Source organism: Mastigoproctus giganteus, chromosome 1 (genome assembly GCF_048544385.1).
Source record: "Mastigoproctus giganteus isolate SK-2022 chromosome 1, ASM4854438v1, whole genome shotgun sequence".
In the NCBI taxonomy this organism is placed as follows: domain Eukaryota; kingdom Metazoa; phylum Arthropoda; class Arachnida; order Uropygi; family Thelyphonidae; genus Mastigoproctus; species Mastigoproctus giganteus.
The window spans coordinates 210,844,737-210,869,918 of NC_143575.1; the positions used below are offsets into that span (position 1 = coordinate 210,844,737).

The 25,182-nt window shown below is 38.2% G+C and overlaps 1 protein-coding gene across 1 annotated transcript in view; it reads left to right on the forward strand.

Moving 5' to 3' along the window:
- Window positions 1-25,182, forward strand: part of Stat92E (Signal transducer and transcription activator Stat92E) — a 478,242-nt gene that overhangs the window by 364,273 nt on the left and 88,787 nt on the right. Inside the window, exon 19 of the mRNA XM_090375942.1 lies at window positions 23,039-23,194. Coding sequence (XP_090232068.1) covers window positions 23,039-23,194 — 156 coding nt within the window. The remainder of the gene's footprint in view (window positions 1-23,038; window positions 23,195-25,182) is intronic.

Sequence of the window (25,182 nt, forward strand, 5' to 3'; positions counted from 1 at the left end):
GCGGAACCGTAGCCGAGTGGTCAGGAGCAGGAGTGCAGTTGCATACACTCTTTGAGTAAACTGGGGTTCAAGCCCCTGACTGCTGAATACGGCCGATCCCGCACTGGACCAGCGTGACAGATTATGGTCCATTTCCCTCAGCATGAATTGTTGAGGAGGCTTCTGTCCTGCAGTGGGTTGATAATGGCTGCACTTTACCTTTTTTTTATGATTGTGACAATACAAGTATTTGTATCGTTGCAATCCACATTTTTGTTACATTCTATTGTTAGGTGCTTCCATAGATGTTTTCACATCAATAATTTTCTGAGTAGTGAAAGGGACTGACGGCCACACTGCTATAGCCTTTGTGTTCAACTCAATACTCTCGACAATGCTCTGCATTTGACTTTGATGACGAAGTCAAAATAAACCTAACAAAATAAAGATGGAGGTAGCAATGAGTGTGTAAGTGTAAAGTGTATTTGTGTCTGCTGGCACCAGGGGGTCCCCCACCCCATTCCCACATTGCTTTCATTGTGGGTGTAACAGTTCACTGCAAGGCCAGAGATTTAAAAGTGTATGAATTTTGTAAGTGTTGTGTTATGTATTGTTGTTCTTCTGGCCATTTAGCCACTAGACCCCTCTTGGGACCCAGTGTTGCCCACACTTGGCCCCGTGGAGGCAGAGCAGGTACCCAGTAGTTGAAATTTTTACTCTGGCAAACCCTGCCACCTAGTTTCCTGAGATTTCGGTGACTAGGGCCTTAAAAAAAAAAAAGAAAAGAAAAACTATCATAGGGGTGAGTGCTAGAATTGGAAAGGCCAAATGTTTATAAACGTGATTTAATTTAGACATAATTAAATTTTGAGCTTTTGTTGGGTGTATGCTAGCTATAGGTTAGAGTAGGGGGAGGCTGAAGATGGGGGGGTGAAAGGTAGAAGTATAGGAAGGATAGAGAAGGCGACTCCAATATGGTCAGTGAAGCTGGCCAGGTCTCACCAGGAGGAAAAAAGGGAGAGGCAAGGGAGGGGGAGTCAGAAAACCATCTCTCCCCTGCCAATAAGGAGTTTTAAAGAGGTGTGCCAGGGCATGATTGCCATCATAAGGTTTTTGTCATAGATCATGAATTCAGTGGTGTTGTTCCTATTCAGTTTGTTCATTTCAATGATTGCACATTTCCTGGTCAAGAAGTGTAGTAAGATTTAAGTGTTGGAATTTCTCAGCTAGTTTTTGGGGCATACTTGGTTGGTTCAGATAGAGTAGGGTGGAGACTGAAGGCTGGGGGGAAAGATTGAAGTATGGGGATAATAGTGAAGATGTCCCCAGGAATGTAAGTGGGGACAAGACGCACCAGGAGAAGATGGAGATGGCAGGGGGAATGGAAGACCATCTATCCCCTGCCGATAAAGGGGGTTAAACAGGTGAGCCTAGTTAGGGCACCTGGTTCAGATCATCTAAAGGCACTGGAGCAGTATTGCTGTTTTTATGTCTTGTCAATGGTCATGTATTCAGTCTTCACGTTTAGGTTGTAATTAGTTGTTTTCATATATGGCCTGAAGGGTTCTTTGTGCAAACAAGTCCTGGGCATATGGTGAGAATACCTTGTAATTGTCCTCTGTATCTAGGATGTTCGATTCCTGTTCTCTAGGGGAGTAGTGTAGTCTGGTGATTAACAAGCACCAGACGTCCTCATAATGTTTGCAATGATACATTAGGTTCTGCCAGGTCTCCGTCTCCCCACAGAAACAGAGGCGGCTATCCACTAATCCATTAATGTTTGATAATTTGGCATTGAATGGGCCACGACCCATTAGCAAGAAGGTTGTGTTGAGTCCAGGCGAGAGCCAGAGGGGAGACCTGGGGTACACCCTGTCAATGTATGGGAAGAATTTTTTAGTAATTTCTCCCTTGGTAGTTTGCTTCCATCAACTTTGCCATGTCCACTGCAGGTGTTCAGTTACTCTTTGTATGTCTATCCTGTGATTGTTAATTGGATCGGTGGTGTGCCCTATGAAAGTTGTCGTGAGTCCTTTAGCCAAATAGTGGAGTATTGCGGTTCTGATTGCCTCCAGGTCCAACGGGAGAACTTCCACGAGAACCTGAAGGGCACACGCACTCACCATATGGCAGGCACGAGTGATGGTGAGTAGTATGATTCTTTGTATGGAATCCAGGATTCTTTGGTTGACTGCATTGGTGACTGATTCCAAACAGGCGAGGTGTAGGTTATGTTGTTGTTGTTATTTGGTTTTTAGGAGCATTAGCAACTAAGGCCATATTGCTCTGGGGATATGCGGTGGTCATTCCCTGACCTTTCCGCATCTTTCGTATTCGGTGGTTACGGGCTCAAACCCCGGTCTAATCAAGAAGTGTGTGCTACTCACTGCTGCTCTTGCCTACCTGGCTACAGAGGCGCCTGTAGGTTATGACTGGTATGAAGATTGTCTTATAGTACAATGAAAGAGTGCATTTGTTGAATCCCCAGTTCCTCCAGGAGATTCTGGCGACTAAGGCTTAGTTTCGTATCTTGGACCTTATATACTTGAGGTGTGTTTGGAAGGGTAGTTTCATATCCATTATTACACCCAGTTTCTTAAGTTTAATGTCCAATTTGATGGTAGTATTTCCAATCTTTATCTGTAGCAGTCTGCTTATCTCTAGCTTCCCTTTCAGAAGCACCGAGCAGGTTTCTGCCCACTCCTGTAAGGTTTTCAGGGCTGGTTTTACTATATTTTTAAGTTGGGCTCTAGGGTTGGCAGCAACTGTAATAATTAAGTCATCGGCAAAGGCCTGGGAGCGGGCCTCACCCAAGTCCAGAGCTAGGAACTCATCCAGAACAAAGTTCCACAGGAGTGGTCCCAGGACAGAACCCTGGGGGCAGCCTCCTGTAAACTGATCTGGACAGCCTCCTGTAGGACGCATTTTTCAATTGCGGACTGTATCAGAATCATAGCTTTATCGCTCAAAGAAGTAAAACTGTCAACATTAAATGCATCTTGGAGAAATGTATGGCCAGAGTCGGTTCATTTAGGCAATATGGTTGAACCAACAGAAAACGGAATCCGTGCGATAGTAAGACTCGCTAAGTCGGTGGGAGAGGAAGGTTTTGATGATATGACTACTGAAGTCATTCTCGGTGGCCCAGTTGGTGGAAAAGACCTGAGTTAAAATCCCATCAATGATGGGAGAAATTTTTATGGGTCTTTTTCACAGTGTGGCTGAGTTAGTCAGTCTCAGGCGACGGTAGCATAGTTTTTTCTCCCAGAAACGGGTTTTTCATCCAGAAAATAGGAAATGAATCTCAGAACACATGCAATTTGAATGTACAGAGCAACATAGCCTTAGTTGCCGATGCTCCTAAAAAAAAAAAAAAATATGATTACTGAAGACGTTCAAGAGATACTGGTAGAAAAAGATGCTGGCAAAGCACATTGGTGGAAATGGTATTGGAGGCAAATCAAATCAATTCAGAGGACGATAGAGCAAATGAAAATTCTGAACTTTCAAACTTTTACACTAAACAGTATACAGAAATGCATAAAGTTAGCTAAGCAATTAGAATCTTATTTATTGAATTCAGATTCTTTGACTGAATGGGGCCCGAAGTTCAAAAGGGAGCTTCAAAAATGCGTAGTTCCGTACAATAAAATTACAAAGATCTCTCAAGCAAAAGCAAACAAACCCAGATTAATGATTTTGTAAAGAGTGCAGAAGATACACGAAAACTAGAATGGTGTATTTTTGTCAGTTTTGTTAATGAAACTGTATTTTTGTTAGCTCTTGGAAAGTAACCGCACCCCTTTTTGTACTGTTTTTTAGTTTCGCACTATACAACATTCTATTGGAACCTAACTATTGTGTTACATAAGAGTTACCTGTGATCTGGTGCATATTTCCAAGTTAGAGAGGATTTAGTTTTTATGGAAACTCCATTGTTAGAAAAACATATATTTAGAGCATGTTTTTCCTTTCTTCTGTCACAGGTTGTTTAGGATACCAATAAAAAAAACAAATGAACATTTGGTAGGTTTTTTTTTTTTTTTTTTTTTTCAGCACTTCACTGTGGATATGCAACCTTTGGGTGACTTGCAGCTGTCGGTACACCCTGATGAAATCATAGCTGCTCTCACATCTTTCTTTTAGTTATTTTTATGATGTCTCATTGTTATTTAATATTTTTATTAATTATATTATTCACTTAATTAGTTAATTTCATTTGTTGTATTTAAGAGGAATCAGTAATTCCTCTTAAATATAATAACTGCTGTAGTTTCAGCAACCACTGCATGGTAAATCAGTGATTAATTTTAAATTTATATACTAAGTAAAATGTGTAACATGTTTTGGGTAAGGACTGGTGGACTAGAATCAGAGTATGGCTCCTGGAGAAAATGTATGACATTGCCAATAGACCATCAGTTTTAAGAGTTGAGGCAGGTAAAGATAGCATTATCATTATTCTTGAGGACTCATGATATTCAGTGCACATGACCTGACAATTTCTTGGATAAATGTAGAACCAGTTTGAATGGGGTGGGAAAACAGACATTCTTGAACACATCCCAAGAGCTCTTAACTATGGCTCCAAAAGTTGTTATTGGCAAGGAGTGCTAAGGTTTCAGATGATTGCGAAATTAATGCTAGAAAACAAGCATAAATAACTTCAAAGGTCGTGTCAGAGTAGTTAAGTCTACAAAAATATTTTTGAAAGAAATGTCAGCGTGTTGTCTACAGTAATGTTGGCAAAATTGTTTCAAGTTGCTGCTGTGGACGAAGGGGATGGTTGAGTGGAAGAGAGCCAAGGGGGGGGGGGGTTGTCAGTGGACACTGCTCCTCATGTACTGATGTTATCGGTTGAGTTCCACAGAGTTTGGTGCCGAGCCTATTGCTATTTTCTCTGTTTATTAATGATATTACTGATGGTATCAGGCTTAATGTCTAAGTTTACAGGTAACTCAAAAGTTGGTAGGGTGGTTAATGACAGTAATCAAGGTCTGCTATTGCAACAGGATCTAGAAAAATCAGGCATATGGGCTGAGAAGTGGCAATTGAAGTTTAACATTGACAAATGCAAGGTACTGCATATGGGTAGTGGTAATTCCAGATTAATGTACCAACCATATGGTTTTACACTAGGGGTTAGTGAAAATTGAAAAAGACCTAGGGGTAATTTTGCAGTTAGCTATGAAGTTTTCTGGGCAGTGCAAATTGGCTGCCAGGAGAGCATATGGGGTTTTGTCAATGATATACAGGAATTTTGCTACTAGGAATAGGGAGATGATTATTCCATTGTATGGGGCAATGGTTGGGCCATATCTCTGAGTACTGCATACAGGTCTAGGGGCATCATTTTGGGAAGGATATATAGCTGCTGGAATAGGTGCAGAGAGGGGAACAAAATTAGTGAAGGGAACATAGAAGTGCTCTTATTATGAAAGGGTTCAGTCCCGCAAATTGCAGCATATCTGGTGACTGGGCACCTGCAAGGTGATCTTATTGAGGTGTTTGAGATCTTTGAATGGATTGAGTGATCTTGATGCTGATAGAAACTTTCCTCTTCTTCTTCCTCTTTTTCTTCTTGCTTGGGCTATGCACTTGAGAGGGCATGGATTCAAACTTAGGATGGATGGTTGTGGAGTGGATGTATAGAGGTTTGCTTTCAAGTCAGTGGATGGTTGATTATACTGAATAATAAATTTTTGGGTCATATCTTGTCATGGGCATGAAAGTAATTTTATTTTATAGATTTTGGGGTGCTAAACACGGAAATAGTGCTTAAAATGGCAGATTGGCTCTTGATTTCGAAAAATATAGGTTTTTTTTTAATATATATATATTTATACAAGGTATTTTTTATTCATATGGCAGTAAGATGTAGCTATGAACAACCTGTATCAAACATGAGACCTTTCCGCCTTTCCCTTGTATTTAGCTTTCGGAGCATCCCTTTTCACCATCCAACAATAATCGACTAACATCGTGGTTCTCCACATGCTTTTGGTATCTTTGTTCCATCACTGCAATGTAAACGTGGGAAGAAGGGAAGATAAAGAAGAAGTTCCATCACTGCAGTGTCTCTTGATGGAAGCATTCACCATGTTCTTTGCTGATGGCACCACAGTTTGGCAGGAAGAAATCCAGGTGTGAGTGCAAGAAATGCATCATCAATGACATGTTGCACAACAGTTTTTCGTAAGAAGTAATGAGATCTTCCACGGGCTTGCTATAATTCCCAGCTTTAATGTTTCCTAGAATATAAGTCGAAACATTTCGAAAGCCTTCCACACTGATTTCTTGCTATCACTAAGGATACATTTGAACTGTTCATCTTTGAAAGTTTGCCTTCTTTGTGGACCAATGAAGATGCCTGCCTTAATCTTCTCCGTACTAAGTCTGGCCTTTTACAGAGTTCTGTATCCATCATGGTGTACCAAGTGGAGATGAACTGGCATTCAAGTGCTGTCCTACACAAGATAATATAACATGTCTATATGTACTAAGTCTTAGGAATTTCTCTTGCAAGTATGTGAATGCAGGACCATTCACTTCCAAAGCCTTCAAATTTTTCATGAGCCCCAGTTTGATATGGAGTGGTGGAAGCAAAACTTTATTTGGATCTACCAGAGGTTCAAATGCCAAGTTCTTCATTCCAGGTGTTAATGATTTTCGTTGAGGCCAACTCCTCTTCCTTGGCATGATGACTATCCCACTTGCAGAGAAACAACAGTACTTAGTGTAACTTTTGCAGTTCTAATAAAATGTCAATTACCTCTAATTCATCACATATTTGCCACTCATATTTCTGATAGTGTACACCTAAGAGGATGTTCTCTGTGTTTGCATATGTTTCTTTTTTTGTGGACTGCATATGCAGGAGGTATTGAAGGCAGCATATTTCCATTGTGTAATAACACAGCCTTAAGGCTAACCTTAGAAGTGTCTATAAATAGTAGCCATTCTTCGGGAACGTGCCTCGTGTTCATTGCTGCCATTAGACCATCACCATCCTTAAGAACAGTGAGTTCACCTTCTGTTTGATAGAATTATTCATAGTCTTTATTTCGAATATCAAATATCACTTTCACAGAATGATCTAGAACAGGGGTGTCCAACAAGTTGATTGTGATCTACCAGTCAATAGCAGCTTTAATTTCGGTCAATCACGATGAATTTTAAATATATATAAAAAATGGATTGGTCAAAATCTAAATGTTATTAAAAAAATCACTTGTTTAAACAATGTATTGTAAGATTCCTCCCTCCTTAAGGAATCACTGTGGTATACAATTTATGTTAATAAAGAATCTTATTATTATTATGCGCCCCACTGCATATGCTTATTAAAATCCATTGAATCAAATGACTACTTTTATCGCTGCACAGCCGCTAGGCTTGTCTAGTGAAAATTCATGCAATTATGTTGTGGAGGGTATGTGTATATGCCAAATTCTTATTTAGCTTACTTAATATTAATAACTGGACAGTACTAATATGTTAATTTGATTTGATTCATCATGAGTGGGAACTAGAATGCTTTTTTGTAATGATAAAAGAAAAATGTTGTTGTTTGATTTACAATGCTTCCGTGGCGATATCCAAAAAAAGGGTATTTAGAAAGGCATTTCAATGCATTCTATGGTAAATATCAATTGCATTTTCCACCTAATAGTGACCTTAGAAAAAATAAATTAAAATAACTTGAATCCAGGTTATTCACACAACAAAATTTCTTTGTGATACCTAATTTTACAATCTAAAGCAGTAACTGTAGTATCGTTTAAAGTGGGTTATCTTCTTTCAAAAAAATGCAAACCATTTTCTGATGGTCAATTCATCAAAGATGCATTTTTAGAAATAACAGATTCTCTTTTTGAAAATTTTAAGAACAAAAATGAAATTAAAAGTGCTCTTCAAGATCTGCAGTTATCTCGAAATACTGTGATGCAAAATGGAAAAAAATTATTAAAAATGTGAGCGAACAATTGCGTGCTCATATTGCTAATTGTTTGCCCTTTCCTTTACAACTGGATGAATCTACAGGCATTAGTGATACATCTCAATTGCTCATTTTTGTTTGTATGTTTTTTTTATTATTCTGCCACTAGAGAAGAACTGCTGGGTATGGTTTCGTTAAAAGAAAGAATTAGAAGTCTTAGAAGAATTAGAAGTCCTCGAGCTCCTCCATAGTGGAGGAGCTCGAGGCTAGAATATTTAATGTTAGTGTTCTCCCTATGCGCCCCTGGAAAAGATACGTAGATGATACGTTTTCAATTATTTGAAAGGGGAGTGAAGATCAGGTGTTGAATATTTTAAATGGCTTCTCCCCATTCATACAATTTACCTCGGAGGCAGAAGAAGGAGGAGTTTTGCCGTTCCTAGATGTGTTGGTCTGTAGGAAAGACCAACAACTAAAGACTAAGGTCTATAGGAAATCGATGTGTAAAGGTCAATATTCGCACTACAATTCAGCTCAGGCCAACCATCATAGGAACAGTGTGGTTAGAACATTAGTTGACAGGACAAAATCACACTGTAGTACCTCCGAGGATAGGAAGGTAGAGTATGAACGCGTCACGACGGATCTTACAAAATGTGGCTACCCCCAGAGGATTATAGAAAAATATATTAAAGGAAATCAGAGGAGAGGCTAATCTTTTATGCCAGTATCCACTGCATATATTCCCTACTATCCGGGTCTAACCGATCATATAACTAGAATACTAAGAAATTATCAGACGCATTGTGTGCAGCTTCCTGGGTGGAGGCTGGACACAATCGTGTCACAAGTAAAGGACCCCATTCAAAAAGAGAATGCAAGTGGGGTCGTATATAGTATTGGATGCCCGGATTTTGGGGAGTGTTATGTAGGGGAAACAAAACGCCGTCTCAAAGATCGTCTAGGGGAGCACACTAAGGCAATAAGAAGTGCGGACTATGGTAAGTCCGCCGTGGCCGAGCATTTTTGGGAGAAGCAGCACCAGATCTCCCCGGACGATGCTATCATCACCGATCGGGTGCATAAGTTCTGGGACCGCAAGTGGCTCGAGAGTTTGCGGATCTGTTCCACACTGAACATTAATAGAGATAGAGGAACGCGGATCCATCCCCTCTTTGAGGCTACTATCCTCAGAAGGGATGAACGGTTCCACATGACCCACTCACGAGCCACTTCCGATTCCATAACACAAGAGAACGGAACATGTGGGAATGAAACACGTGATGAGTACCATGAACCTGCTGGTATTTAAAGACGCACCGCAGAACAAAGAAAATACTGCTGAAGAAGAAGGCAGGAGCCTTCGAAAACTATGGTTTTATCGCTTTTAATTTAGTATATTTTAATGTATTTTATTGTTCTTAACCCAGTACATTTTAATGTATACAGTAAACCCCCACTATTCGCGGGGGTTATGTTCCTGAAAAATGTCGCAAATACCGGAAACGCGAATACTGAGTTATGGCTCCCATAGTAATAAAGGGATTCCGTTCCAAAGTATGAAATACAGTATATAATAAAAACTAGTCTAAAATTGTATAATATGACTATGTACATAGACAGTACATAGTGAAATGCAAGCAAATGGCATCAAAATGGAAATAAGAAACAATTTAATATTAAATGTAATATTTATTAGAAATTTCAAACAAATCTTTCAAACCAGCGCCTTTGCTAGCTAAAAAACTTATCCCGCCAGTGCTATCACCAATTTCGCTAAAGTGTTGATAAAGGTGTTTTGCCTTTTCACGAATGATGAGCAAACTAAACGGAATTTTATTTTGAGTTAGGTCTTCTATCCACGGATTTAAAGCCTTTTCCATTTTTTCTAATTTAACATCACGAGTTACAGAGCAAATTTTTGAAGCAATTAGCGCGTTTTTATGGACAGTATGGCGGATTTTTTCTTCCGATTTTTTGATTGATCCGTTGACTCATTGATTTTATGTTTTGCCACTGAGGAGACACTTTCACAATTAGAAATTTTGTCTAATAACTCAATTTTATTCGCTAATGTCATCACCTTCTTTGATCTTTTCACATTTCCCTCGTTATTCGTAGCCATATTTTTGTACGGGTTAGAAAGAACTTGTCCACAATAAAGTCACTTTCTTCCGTTAACACACTCGAAAAAGTCTGTTTTACACTGCAAAATGGTAGATTTATCACTTTTGTAAGCATATAAATTTATAAATTTATTCAATCTATAAGCATATAAATTAAAAGCAAACGACGAAACCTCCCATGACAAGCGCATAACACATACTGAACAAGGATTAGCGAGAAACATCAACGCTCGCGATTTTGTCACCCCTCTCCCCCACCCACTGAGCGCTGTTTTGACCGGGAAAGATAATTTTAGCCACGCCCATGTTTTTTATGGCGGAAAATATTCACGGCGCTTTAAAATTCACATTTTTTTAGGTTTCATTTTATATTAAATTAGCGGTCGTGAATACACGAAACCCCGAATACAGATACCGCGAATAGCGGGGGTTTACTGTATTTCATATATTTTACTTGTAAAGTTAAACATAATTTATTGTAAATACAGGCAAATATAATTTATTATAAATACATAGTTATCAAGATTCCAGTTTTCGTTTTCTTTGTGTTTTATTTCTACATAAGGTTGGTGAAAAACATTTAAAACTACAATATTCACTTCCATAATATCTCATTGACACAAAGGGTTTTTTTATGTAAATATCGATGCAAAGTAACTGTTGAGTTCATCTGCAACTTCAGCTATGTTATCTAATACTGTCCCACGTCCATTACATAAGGGTCCAATCAGATTTGTCCTTCTGTTCTCCGCATTTATATATGTGAAGAATTGCTTAACTGCACTCTTTGCTCTCTTCTTTATTCCTTATCCCCGATCTTTGCTCTCTCCCAGACTCAGTAAAGATACTATAGTTAAAATTATACTTCACTGAATAAAACTTCTTTCTCCTTCAGAAAATGAAGAACATAATTCAACCATAGAAGACCAACATGGAACAGAACATCAGTGTTCCGCAAATTCTTTCCAAAATAAGAAATTGCCTGACTCTAATGAGATTTTAAAAGATGAACTTGAGTTGGAAATTAATGAAATGCTTTTAACTATCTTTGCTAAAAAGGTTCAAAGTCTAGAAAATATGGACTGAGGTCATCTACGATTATTTCAATACAATAGTACCAGAATAGAATCCGAAAGGGCGTTTTCTACTGCTAATCAAATATGTACCAAAATTATCCATTTTAAATGATCATACTATTGATTGCTTATGTTTCTTAAGAGCTCACTTTATTTGGACAGGTAGTGTGGATACTTAAACATAACTGAACTTTGCAGTAACAATATGTATTTTTTTTGTTTTTAGAATAACTGTATTTTTTTTTTTCAGAATATTTATTATCGCAATAAACTTGAATTCAAGTAATTACAGTACTTGTTTTTTCCTTACTTTATTGCACTTAATTTTCATCAAAATTTATTGAGAAAAATGTTTGTTTTTGGAATACCGCTATCCCGGTTTCATAAATTGAAAATACCGAAATACTGGTATTAAGATTTTGACCAGTATTGTAAGCTCTATTACCCACAGATGTGAGGTGGCCGAGTCGGAGTAAGTTTCTGCAGAGATTTTGAAATTTGCTGAATGAAATTAAAAAATTGTTGGTCAAAGGGGAGATGATTATCAACAGCTACAAGATAGAGAATGGTTGTGTGATCTGGCTTTTTTGGCAGATTTTACCAGTAAATTAAGTGATCTGAATTTGGAATTACAAGGAAAAAATAAAAATGTGGGTGACATGATGAGTAGTACTATTTCAGCATATAAATATCAATTTTTGACAGTGGCTAAGAATCTCAAAGAAAAAAATTTGATCATTTTGCAAATATGTATGATCATTTGCAAAAATATTCTGTTTTTGAATTTAATAGTGAGAAATAGGTTTCTGAAATTGAGAAAGTTGTGGATGATTTTGAAACCAGATTCAGTGATTTTAAAACAATTGAAGACATTGTTCAATATATTTCTTATCCATTTAATTTCGACTTCGATACAAAGAAATTGCAGAAAAAATCATTGAGATTTTTCACACGGTGAAATATTACTTGAAAATGAAATTATTTTAATGCGAAACGATATCTTCCTAAGAGCCAGGTAATCAGAAAAAGACTTTTGGAAATATGTTTGTCGAGAAAAGTACTCAAATGTAAAAAAAATGCAGTGAACTTTTAAATTCCTGTTTTGCTTCCACATTCTTCATATTTGTTTGTTTGAAACAAACAAATACAAAGAATCGCTCTACTCTTACAAACTTGCATACAGAAGATTCTTTATGGTTGGCCTTATCACAGTATATCCCCAATTTTGAAAGCTTGGCAGATGACATTAAGACACAAACCATGTAAATTAAAAATTTAAATATGTATGAATTTAAAATAAGAATTCTGAATTGTATTTAATTTTAAAATTTATAAACAACATTTTTCAATGTGTGTTGATTAACTTTTTTAACTGTGTGCATTGAAATTCTTGATATGGTATATCGCTGCACATTTTGAAGAATAAAAGTAGATCGCATCACAAATAAAGTTGGCTACCCCTGATCTAGAAGATTCCACTGTTGTAGCCTTGAGGTCAAAAGCTCTGCCTTATTCTTTGGCAGATCGGGATCCCTGATGAGGTCATTAAGCTCACTTTCTGTGATCTTATATGATTCAGAAGGATAAAGGTTTGGACAAAATGGTGGATCCCTTGACATAGATGGCTACTGTACTTCTTTGTGTATATCAAGTTGATGTTCCTCAGTGTCTTTATCTTCAACCAAAAAACAGTCGGGTGGTTCAGGAATAAGTAGTACTTTACTGTGAGGCACGGTACGAATTGCAGATACATCACTGTCCACTTTTTCTTCATTGTCATCCCTTTTCTAATAGGAGGCACCACAGAAGTAAGAGTCTGGGCATCATTTGTTGGCTCTCTCTATATCGGGGGCACAAACATCCCTTTTGTTTTACCCACACATTGAGTTTTGATGAATTTACTTTACATATGGGAAAGGGGATAATATTAAATACACCAGCTGCCGTTGCAGATGAACTCAACAGTTATTTTGTATCTATGTGGCAATGGGAAATTGTGGGAGCAAAGTTGAAAAATATGTAATTAATGATATTGAAATTTAGCAAGATTATTTAATGAAAAAACTTTCGAGCCTACAGGCCAGTAAGGCTCCTGGAGTTGATGGAATATAACCTTAAGGGAGGCGGCAAGTGAGTGCATTGAACCATTGAGGCTAATTATGCGAGCATCACTAGGCTCTGGGGAGATTCCCTTGGATTGGAAAAGTGCCAATGTATCTCCCATACATAAGGGTGGCTCTAAGAGTGAAGTGGAAAATTATCGACCTGTCAATCTGACTGACTTCAGTGGTAGGGAAAATCACGGAGGCAATGATCAAGGGTGGAATTCAGGATCATTTGGATCGAATTGAAATTCTCAAGGATACTCAGCATGATTTTGTAAAGGGAAAATCATGTTTAACAAATCTGGTTCGTTATTTTGAAAGGGTCACTCACGAGCTGGATTTAGGGAATAATTTCAACATTGTTTATTTAGATTTCAGCAAAGTTTTTGACTCAGTCCCACATGAGCGGTTGCTTTATAAGTTGGAATCACTGAGAAAATCCTTAGATGGATAGCAGGATGGCTTCGGGACCGGAATCAGAGGGTTGTGATAAATGGCTATTCCTCATATTGGGTTGATGTAAGAAGTGGGGTTCCCCAAGGATCAGTATTAGGACCACTGTTGTTTTTAATTTTCATAAACGACATCGATGAAGGGATAGAGGGCGTGATATCTAAATTTGCAGATGATGTTAAAATTGGTAGAGTAGTTAATGATCACCGTCAGGCTCCGCTTCTTCAGAGAGACCTAGATAGACTTCAGGAAAGGTCAGAAAAATGGCAGCTATGCTTTAATCCAACAAAGTGTGTAAGGTATTACACCTGGGAAACAGTAATCCCAAAATAACTTATTCACTTGGTGGAGTTAAACTAAACCCAGTACTGGAGGAAAGGGACTTGGGTGTTACGATACGGTCATACATGAAATTCTCTGAGCATTGTAAACAGATTGCAAGGAAGGCCCTTGGTGTCCTATCGATGATCTATCGAACTTTTGCAAGTAGAGATAGGGACGTGATAATCTCATTATATAAGGCTTTTGTTAGACCACACTTGGAATACTGTGTTCAAGTATGGAGACCGCACCTAAAGAAAGACATCAAGCTTCTTGAAAGGGTGCAAAGACGGGTAACTTGCCTTGTGAGATCAGCAAAATGGTGTCCTTATGAAGAAAGACTTCGAATATGTGGGTTGCAGAGTTTGGAAACTAGACACCTTAGAGGAGATTTGATTGAGGTGTTTAAGGCTCTGAGAGGCATCAGTAAAATGAATGAATGAGTAAAACTATTCACACAATTACGGGGCATAGTAATCTAACACAACGCAAATACTGTGCAAAAAGTAGGAATCTTACAGTTGTTCTCACAGAGAACAACTGTGTTTCCTACATGAGATTGAGTAGCTAACTGAGAACAAATCACCCAGTACCTAGCCATATTTGAGGATTACTGCAACAGAGTTGAAGATGCATTTGAGGCAACAGCAACTTATCACATGATGCAAAATGAGGCAACAGTTGCCAGTCACATGATAAGAACATGGTGGTACTGAAACTGTGGTTCTGCCATGCATTTTGCTGAGAGCCATAGTTGATAATGTAGAGTAACTTGCTAATATGAGGCACCAACTGTAATCCGAAAACAAGAGCCAGGCTACTTCTAGAGAGTGACCACAGCCTATCGAATAGAACATCACTATCTAGAGAGGACATCTGTACTGCCCTCAACCTATGCTTGTTGGGCTATGTCATCGCCTTTGGCAGTTCTCTGTACAAACAAATACATGGTATGGCTGTGGGCGTCCCTGTCAGCTCCGTCATTGCTAACATTGCTTATGGAGGAAAGGATATTCCTGAGCCGGCCTGTGCTAATTACAATGTGGTGCAGATATTTTGATGATATCTTCACCATCATCCCACGTGGTTCAGAGTCAACACTGTTAGAGTACCTCAACTCCTTATCACTGTTCATCCAGTTCACTTTGAAGTTAGAAGTGAATGGATCCCTTCCATTCCAGGATGTTCTAGTGAAGCGAGTGGGGTCCACGCCTGGAAACCTCGGTGTACCATAAGCCAGTGTGGTGTGGGCAGTTTAACTATAGATCAGTCCATGCACCTTACCATCTAAACAGCACTGCACATGCTCTATTCTCTCGAGCCTGGAGCCATTTCAGCTCACCGGAAGCTAGGAAGTTATCAATAATGCAGGTACAGAAGATTGCTTATTAGAAAAACTTTAAAGTATAAAGGCAAGTAAGGCTCTAGCATCTGATGCCACATACCCTGTAATTTTGAAGGAGAGGGGTCCATTAAGAATAATTATGAGGGCATTCTCCTCATATTGGGGTTGGTGATATTCCTTTGGATTTCAGAAGTGTCAATGTACTGAGAATGTACTAGTAGTAGTGGCATGTGATGCAAGAAAGCAAGTGTATGAGCTGATGCAGCATCAGCCAAAAAAAAAAAAAAAAATTCCACACAACCATTCCCTCTAAATGTTTGTTCAGTTCCTCCTTAAATTTCTTTAACCTGTGAACTCCCACAATGACAGATAGAAGTTTGTTCCAGCAATTAACTACCCGCTGGCTAAAGGCAAATTTCTGCACATCTATTCTACATCTGTTTTTCCTTAATTCGAATTTATCCCCCCCCCCCCAGGTTTGTAATCTGAACAAGTGGAAGAATCCCATCAGAATTCAGCGTGCTCAACCCATTCAAGGCCTTATACACCTCATTCAGATCACCGCGCAGGTGCCTAGTCCCCATCCACTGCAATTTGCAGAACTTAAGCCTCTCTTGGTAAGAGGATCCCTTCATTCCCCTCACCAATCTTGTTGCCCTTCTCTGCTCAAGCAAATCTACATCCTTCCTAAAATGAGGCCTCCAGACCTGTACGCAGTACTCAGGGCGTGGCCTGACCATTGCCTTATACAGAGGGACAATCACCTCCTTTTCCCTGCTAGCAAAATTCCTATATATCATTGATAAAACCCCATGACCTGCCCTAGCAGTCTGTCTGCATTGCTCAGAAAACTTCATATCTGACTGCACAATTACTCCCAGGTCTTTTCGTTTTCTACCACCTTAAGTGTAATACCACACAGTTGGTACATTTCTCTGGGGTTACTTCTACCCATATGCAGTACTTTGCATTTGTCAAGGTTGAACTTCAGTTGCCACTTCTCAGCCCATCTGCCAAATTTTCTAGATCCTGTTGCAGTAGCACACTGCCATTACTGTCATTAACAGTCCTGCCAACCTTTGTATCATCTGCACACTTTGACACTAAGCCTGATATAGCTTCATCAGTATTATTGATAAATATACAAAACAACAGTGGACCCAGCACCAAACCCTGTGGGACTCCACTAATAACATTACTCCAAGAAGAGCAGCAGCCATTGATTACCACCCTCTGTCTTCCCCCACTTAACCATCCTTTTATCCATCGTAGCAACTTACCCTTAATACCATTCTGCTCCAATTTGTACAGTAGTCTTCCTTGCACAACAGTGTCAAAAGCTTTGCTGAAATCCAAGTATATGATATCAAAATTATTTTTTGCATCCATTTCCTTTGTAACCACATTATAATATCCTATCAAATTTGTCAGACAAGACTTTCCCATAACAAACCCATACTGTGTCTGAATTATTGCTGCAGTCTTGTCTAGATGATCCTGCAATGCATCTTTAACCAGTGACTCCATTATTTTACCCAGAACAGAAGTTAAACTAACTGGTCTGTAATTACTCGTGTCACCCTGTGTTCCCCCCCCCCTTCTGAATTTGGGATACATTTGCACATCTCCAGTCTGTGGGGACCTTCTCTGAGTCCAAGGATGCTCTCAAACTCTTAGAACCACCGATACTTATAGGTGGTTATAAGAGAAAAGAAGGTAACTAGAGATGAAGTGTTGGTCAAGACATCAAAGGCGGATATTGTTGGGATAGCAGAGACGTAGTGTCACAAAGATATAAGGAATGCAGAACTGGAATTTGGGGAGTACAATGTGTACAGAAAGGATAGACAGGACAGAAAGGGAGGGGGTGTTATGCTGTTAATTAAGAAAAACATAAAATCAAAGGAAGTGCACCCAGTTAATATAGATGAACAGTGCTCTGTTGAGTCAGTTTGGTGTGAGATAAGCACTGCGAAAGGAAAAATAAGAGTAGGAGTGTGTTATAGGCCTAATGACATGAATGAGTACAATGAACAATTGTACAGAGAAATAGAGTGGGCCAGTAAATCAGAATGTCTTATAATGGGGGATTTTAACTTCCCAGATATTGACTGGAACTTGTGGGTTGGTCACTCACACACTAGTCAGACTTTTGTGGATTTATTGGATGATTGTTTTCTGCAGCAGCATGTTTGAGAGGCAACCAGAGAAAGTAACACTCTTGATCTGGTTATCAGCAGTGATCATTCGTGTATTAAGAATTTGCAGATAAAGGAACCACTAGGTGGCAGTGATCACAGTGTTCTGAAGTGGGATTTACTCAAAGAGGTAACTACCGTCAGGGGTAAAGGAAAGGGTTTTTGCTTCCGTAAAGGGGAGTACAGTGGTCTCAGAGAGTTTTTAAATTCTGTACAGTGGGATCAACTGACGATGTTACAAACAGTAAATTCTAAGTGGGAAGCATTCAAAGAATTAATCGTGGAAGCTACTAGACTTTATATACCGATTAAGAAATATCGTTCAAGGTTTAGGCCTAAATGGTTATCAAATGAACTAATGAGACTCGTGACAGAGAAGAAAAATGCATGGGATGCATATAAATTATCAGGTGATGCAGAAGCCTGTGGCAGATATAAGCTAGTCTGTAATCAGGTCACAAAGGAGGTTCGGCAGGCGAAGGCGGATTACGAGAAATCTTTGACAAAAGATGCTAAGAAAAACAGCAAGGATTTCTTTACTTATATAAACTCTAAAAGGAAGGGGATGAATATGATTGGTCCACTTCACATCGATGGTTCGACTGTTGATGATCCTGCTCAGATAGCAAACAAACTGAATGAGTATTTTGCATCAACATTCACACGTGAGGAATTATTACAATTTGAAAATGGAAGAAGGTTATCAAATTGTAGCAGTGTGCTTAATGATTTTGTAATAACTGAGAGCAAAGTGGAGGAGAAATTGTTGAAGTTAAACATAAGAAAGGCACCTGGGGTGGATGGGATCTATCCAGTTATTTTAAAGGAGGCGGCAAAGCAACTAAGCAAACCCTTAGCCATAATTATGAGAGCATCCTTAGACTCAGGGGAGGTTCCCACGGACTGGAGATGTGCAAATGTGTCCCCAATTCACAAAGATGGATCGAAGGGTGACACGAGTAATTACAGACCAGTTAGTTTAACTTCTGTTCCGGGTAAAATAATGGAGTCGCTGGTTAAAGATGCATTGCAGGATCATCTAGACAAGACTGCAGCAATAATTCAAACACAGCATGGGTTTGTTAAGGGAAAGTCTTGTCTGACAAATTTGATTGGTTATTATGATGTGGTCACAAAGGAACTGGATGCAAAAAATAATTTTGATATCATATACTTGGATTTCAGGAAAGCTTTTGACACTGTTGCTCATGGAAGACTACTGTACAAATTGGAGCAGAATGGTATTAATGGTAAGTTGCTACAATGGATAAAAGGATGGTTAAGTGGGAGAAGACAGAGGGTGGTTATCAATGGGTGCTGCTCTTCGTGGACTAATGTTATTAGTGGAGTCCCACAGGGTTCAGTGTTAGGTCCACTGTTGTTTTTTGTATTTATCAATGATATTGATGAAGGTATATCAGGCTTAATGTCGAAGTTTGCAGATGACACAAAGGTTGGCAGGGTTGTTAATGACAGTAATGGCAGTGTGCTACTGCAACAGGATCTAGATAATTTGGGCAGATGGGCTAAGAAGTGGCAACTGAAGTTCAACCTTGACAAATGCAAAGTACTGCATATGGGTAGAAGTAACTCCAGAGAAACGTACCAACTGTGTGGTACTACACTTAAGGTGGTAGAAAATGAAAAAGACCTGGGAGTAATTGTGCAGTCAGATATGAAGTTTTCTGAGCAGTGCAGACAGGCTGCTAGGGCGGGTCATGGGGTTTTGTCAATGATATATAGGAATTTTGCTAGCAGGAAAAAGGAGGTGATTGTCCCTCTGTATAAGGCAATGGTCAGGCCACGCCTTGAGTACTGCGTACAGGTCTAGAGGCCTCATTTTAGGAAGGATGTAGATTTGCTTGAGCGTGTACAGAGAAGAGCAACACGATTGGTGAGGGGAATGAAGGGATTCTCTTACCAAGAGAGGCTTAAGTTCTGCAAATTGCAGTGGCTGGAGACTAGGCACCTGCACGGTGATCTGATTGAGGTCTATAAGGCCTTGAATGGGTTGAGCACGCTGAATTCTGATGGGATCCTTCCACTTGTTCAGATTACCAACCTACGGGGACATAAGTTCAAATTAAGAAAGGACAGATGTAGAATAGATGTGCGGAAATTTGCCTTTAGCCAGCGGGTGGTTAATTGCTGGAACAAACTTCCATCTGTCGTTGTAGAAGTTGATAGGTTAAATAAATTTAAGGAGGAACTGGACAGGCATTTGGAGGGAATGGTGTGATTTTTTTTTTTTTTTTTTTTGGCTGATGATGCATAAGCTCCTACACTTGCTTTCTTGCATCATGTGCCACTACTACTACTACTAGATTGGTCAGTTTGAACTTCACGGTTGGAAAAATCATAGAGGCAATGATCAAGAATGCAACACAGATGCACATAAATAGAAATACAGTATGTTTTCGCAAAGGGAAAATTATTTAAATAACTTGGTTAGCTATTTTGACAGTTGTTATGAGCAGGATGTAGGAAATAATTTTGACATTGTGTATTTGGATTTTAGCAAAGCATTTTACTCAGTCTTGCATGAAAGGTTACTGCAGTGTTTTTCAACCTTTTTTTAATAACCGCACCCCTAAGTCATTTATTTTATTTTGCGGCACCCCTACTCAATTTTCTGCTTGTTAGATCAGATTCCTCTATATATATATATATATATATATATATAAAATAAAAAAATATGTTATATGATAGTTATTACAATAATGTAATTATAAAAATTCCATTTCATAATACAAATTATATATATACAGTAATAATAATCTTATTTTTTATATAGAGTTACTAAGTAAACATCAATTATAGATCACCACAAAATTAAAAAGATACTGTACACCTTTTTATAATGAAATAAACATATAAATTAAAAAAATAATAATAATAATTTTAAGTAACTTAAACCCAAATTATGTGGCACCCCTGGAATGTTGTTGTGGCACCCCTGTTGAAAACCACTGGGTTACTGTATAAACTGGAACATGTTGGTATATAACAAGCAAGATGCTTGGATGGATCACAGAGTGACTGCAATACAACAGCTAGAGGAGATCATTAATGGTTACTCTTTGGGTTGACTAAAGTTAGTGTTAGAATTAATGTTAAAATTTGGAAATACCAATTTTGGGTGGATTTGAGTAGGCTTCAAGGAGAATCAGAAAAGTGGCAGCTGCTTTAATGCAGAAAAGTGCAAAGTCTTGCTGGTGGGACTGACTGAATTAAAAAAAAAAAAAAAAAAAAAAAAAAAATCAATTCAAAAAGGAATTTGGGATTATGATATAAGAAGAAAGGGATTTGGGGATTACATTACAATATGAGAAGAAAGGGATGTGGTGGTTGCATTTTGTTATTTATTGTATGAAAAAAAAAAAAAAACACATAGATGAATACATATAACAAAAAAGGAAGATAGCATTAAAAAGAAAAACTCATATTTACAGTTGTATATCCAAATTAATAACATATTCATTTTATGCTGGAGTCAATATCAGAAACTCTTCGGGTTTTTTGCAAATGGTGGTTGCAGTATAGCAGATATGAAGTTCGTGCTGCATAGACAGAAGCAATTGAAGGTCCATAGTGAACTTTCAGTGATTTATGAAACATTTGCTTGTAGAGATAGGGAGGTCATAATCTCACTGTTTAAGGTGATTATGGGACTACACTTAGAATATTGTTTCTGTATGGAGACTGAGCTCGAGAGAGAGAGAGAGAGAGAGAGAGAGAGAGAGAGAGAGAGAGAGAGAGAGAGAGAGACAAGACTTTGGGTTTCTTTAAAAGATCTAGAGACAGGCAATGTACCTGGCAAGATTGGCAAAAGGATAGCCATATGTGGGAAGACTTCAGGTACATGGGCTATACAACCTGGTAAGTAGGTATCTTGGAGGGGCTCTGATTGTGGTCTATAAGCCCAGAAAGGGGATAGTAAAATGAATGAAAGTGAAATTCTTGTGGTTATAAATGATTCCATAAGTTCAAATTATGGGGGAAGGGAAAGTATAGACTGTATTAGGAAGTTTTTTTTTAGCCAGCAAGTTGTTATATTTACCTGAAAAAGTTGCCTCCATGTATGATAGCAATAGGCTAATAGTTAAGTGTTATCACTTTTCTCTCTCTCCTCACTGTTATGTAGTAGTCAATCTTTCATAAAAAGAAAAGATAAAAAGGATTTTTGCTCAAGAATATTGTCATTAAAACCATCCATGGACACTGATCTTTCTTTTTATCGGTCATTTCAACAGAGATGATATATATTAATAAAAAATGCTTAAAAATCACTAAAGATGCATAGAAGTTTAGCACTGGAAGTTCATCGGAAGGCAAACTGACTTGATAGTTTAAGTTTCATTGTGTCTAGAGGCAGAACTTTATCAGCATCATGTACAGTGGTGTGAGACATGGGTTGATCTTTGCTTTTGATATAAGCAAAAGCAAATATCTGATGAAAATCATATATACTTATAAAAATATAAGTATGTAGCATAGAAGGATGCCTTCTACGCTACATACGTAGTTTAGGTTTATGGGTTAACTGTGGTGTATTTACACCGATATATATATATGATGTGTATAACAAGTGTCCTCTGACTTAATTTATAGACCACTTGTATTTATTATTTATATGCAGCATGCAGCTTTGTTTAAATTTTTGAGGAATAGAAGTATGCATGTTGTATTTTACATTTATTTTTTTAAACAGGCGATCCTTATGTTCTGCTGGTTTTGTGGTTTTAATCAAGTTCCCTTACAATTCCATCGTGCATTGCAAAATTGGTCATCCATTTTGAAAGTTTGGTTACAAAATTTGTAAACTAGGGAATCTGATGGAGTGTAAGGCATAACTACAGAAAGCTCCAAGCCTAGTTCTGTTTAACATAAGAATTGAAAATAATTTATTGAGCAACTGTATTCAGGATTGCCATGACTTTCTTTGCATATCATTATGCCTATTAAAGAACTGGCCTTGGGTGGCATATTTCCTTTTAATGTTTATTGTTGACCTTGGATACACCATATTTGTAAAATTCCAGTAAATATTTGTAAATTATATATATATATATATATATCTCTTTATTTCACATAGCCACTGTAAACGGTAAATTTTAATTTTTAAAAATTTTTAGTGTGACTTCTGAAAACACAATGTCCAGTATAACCTTCCATATTGGTTTCATGGGCGCCTCCGTAGCCAGGTGGGAAGGAGCAGTAGTGTGTAGCACGCGCTTCTTGATTAGACCGGGGTTCGAGCCCGTCACCACCAAATACGGAGGATGCGGAAAGGTCAGGGAATGACCACCGCATATCCCAGAGCAATATGGCCTTAGTTGCTAATGCTCCTAAAAACCAAATAACAAACAAACTATTGGTTTGATTATACTTGATGTACACATAGGCTATTTGAGTAATCTTTGATTTCTGAGCACAAATCATAAGCATTTATCAATTTCTTATTTCCCTTTGTGCTTCATATTCTTTTTTGATTAGATGCTCAAGAAGTATTCATGCTTCAGCCTTTTACTGGTAGGGATTTTGGCATCAGAAGTCTTGCAGATAGAATAAGTGACTTGAAAAACTTACATTTTTTGTATCCTGAAATTGGAAAGGATCAGGCATTTGGAAAATATTACACTCCATTTACAGGTAAATTTCTGACTTTATAAATTAATAATGTGTAAACCTGTACATTAATTTAATAATGTACAAGTTAATAATACTTGTTAATTATTAAGCTAGAAATAATTTGTATTGGTTAATTAATAAGAGGGATACAAGTTGCATATCGCTACTTATTTATAGAGTACAATCCTTATTAAAATGGCTATTAGAATGAAATTTCATTTTAATATTTCAGAAAATCATTATGCATTCAGATAAATTCTGCAGCTTGATTCCAGTATACGAGTAGTAATTTCTGCTTTCATTCCTATCATCTTTAAAATTAAAAATAAATAAATAAAATGACAAAATATGCATTAAAAAGTAAAGATATTTGTTTAGGGATTTTCTGAAAGCACATTTTATTTATAAGAAATATGCAGTAGTAAGACTACCATACCAACCAGTTTTCTACCATGGGGAAAGATCAGTCAGGAAGGAGCCAGATAGTTGGTTTTGATTGGTTGTTAAAGAGCACAGGAGGTTCATTTGTGATTGGAGGTACAAAATTTGTAGTTTTGCTACTGGCAATAATTCATAACGAAATAGTGCTGCAGATATATAACTTATTGTTAATATCCAGTTTTTGTGTTTTTAATGTTTAACTTAATTTTCAGTGAATTAATATGACAATTCATAAAAAGAATTTTTGCATAATTTTTGAGAAAAAAACAGGATTGCTTTGATAACACAACTGATCACCCTAAATGGACAACTGATGAGGGAAATAAATTTTTACATCACTATTTACATGTGAACATTCATTTATGCTGGATAGTATTATCGGCACAGATCACTGGAACTCAGAACACAGATATCAGGAACTCAACATAGAGTTTATTATTTGGTGGCATCGGGGGTCTTCCTCAACTCTGCGTAATAACTCTGTGATCCATACAGTTCTCTGTAAAGGCCAGAATATGTATATAAAGTGTAGTGCAGGCAACATGAGCCCCCTGGTGGGATCCCACGTTGTTTGCAACTAACCCCGAGGAGGTAGGCCAGGCACTGCAGTAGAGGGGAAAGAACTCTGGCTAGGCAGCCCCCAGAGTCACCTGAGATTTCTAAGGGTGCCCAGGGGGGAGAAAAGTGTGTGTACCCTATATGCATGAAAGATTACCATTAGCATTAGTAGAGGCATATGATGCAAGAAAGCAAGCTTATTCAGCATCAGCCAAAAAAAAAAAACAACCACTACTCCCATTTCACCCCTCCGTTCGTTCGAAATACCTGTCCAGCTGAGCCTTAAATTTGTTTAGGCTATCAACTTCAACAACAAGCGATGGGAGTCTATTCCACAAACCAACTGCCCGCTGGCTAAAGGCAAATTTCCGCACATCTATCCGACATCCGTCCTTCCTCAATTTGAATTTATGCCCTCTCAGGTGATTATTCTGAGCAAGAGGAAGAATCCCATCGGCATTGAGCATGCTCAAGCCATTCAAAGCCTTATACACCTCTATCAGATCACCTCGCCGATGCCTAGTCTCCAGGCTCTGTAATTTGCAAAACTTAAGCCTTTCTTCGTAAGAGCAACCCTTTGTTCCATTCACTAATCTTGTTGCCCTTCTCTGTACTCATCCCTGCAGCTCTACATCCTTCTTGAAATGAGGCCTCCAGACCTGTATACAGTACTCAAGGTGTGGCCTGACCAATGCCTTATACAAGGGAATAATCACATCCCTGTCCCTGCTAGAAAAATTCCTGTATATCATTGACAAGACACCATGAGCTACTCTTGCAGCTCGTCTGCACTGCTCAGAGAACTTCATATCTGCCTGCACAATTACCCCCAGGTCCTTTTCATTCTCTACCACTGTCAGCGTAGTACCACAGAGTTGATACGTTGATCTGGGGTTACTGATTCCCATATGTAGTACTTTACATTTCTCAATGTTAAACTTCATTTGCCACCTCTCAGCCCATCTGCTCAACCTTTCCAGATCCTGTTGCAGCAGCATAGTATCAGTAGT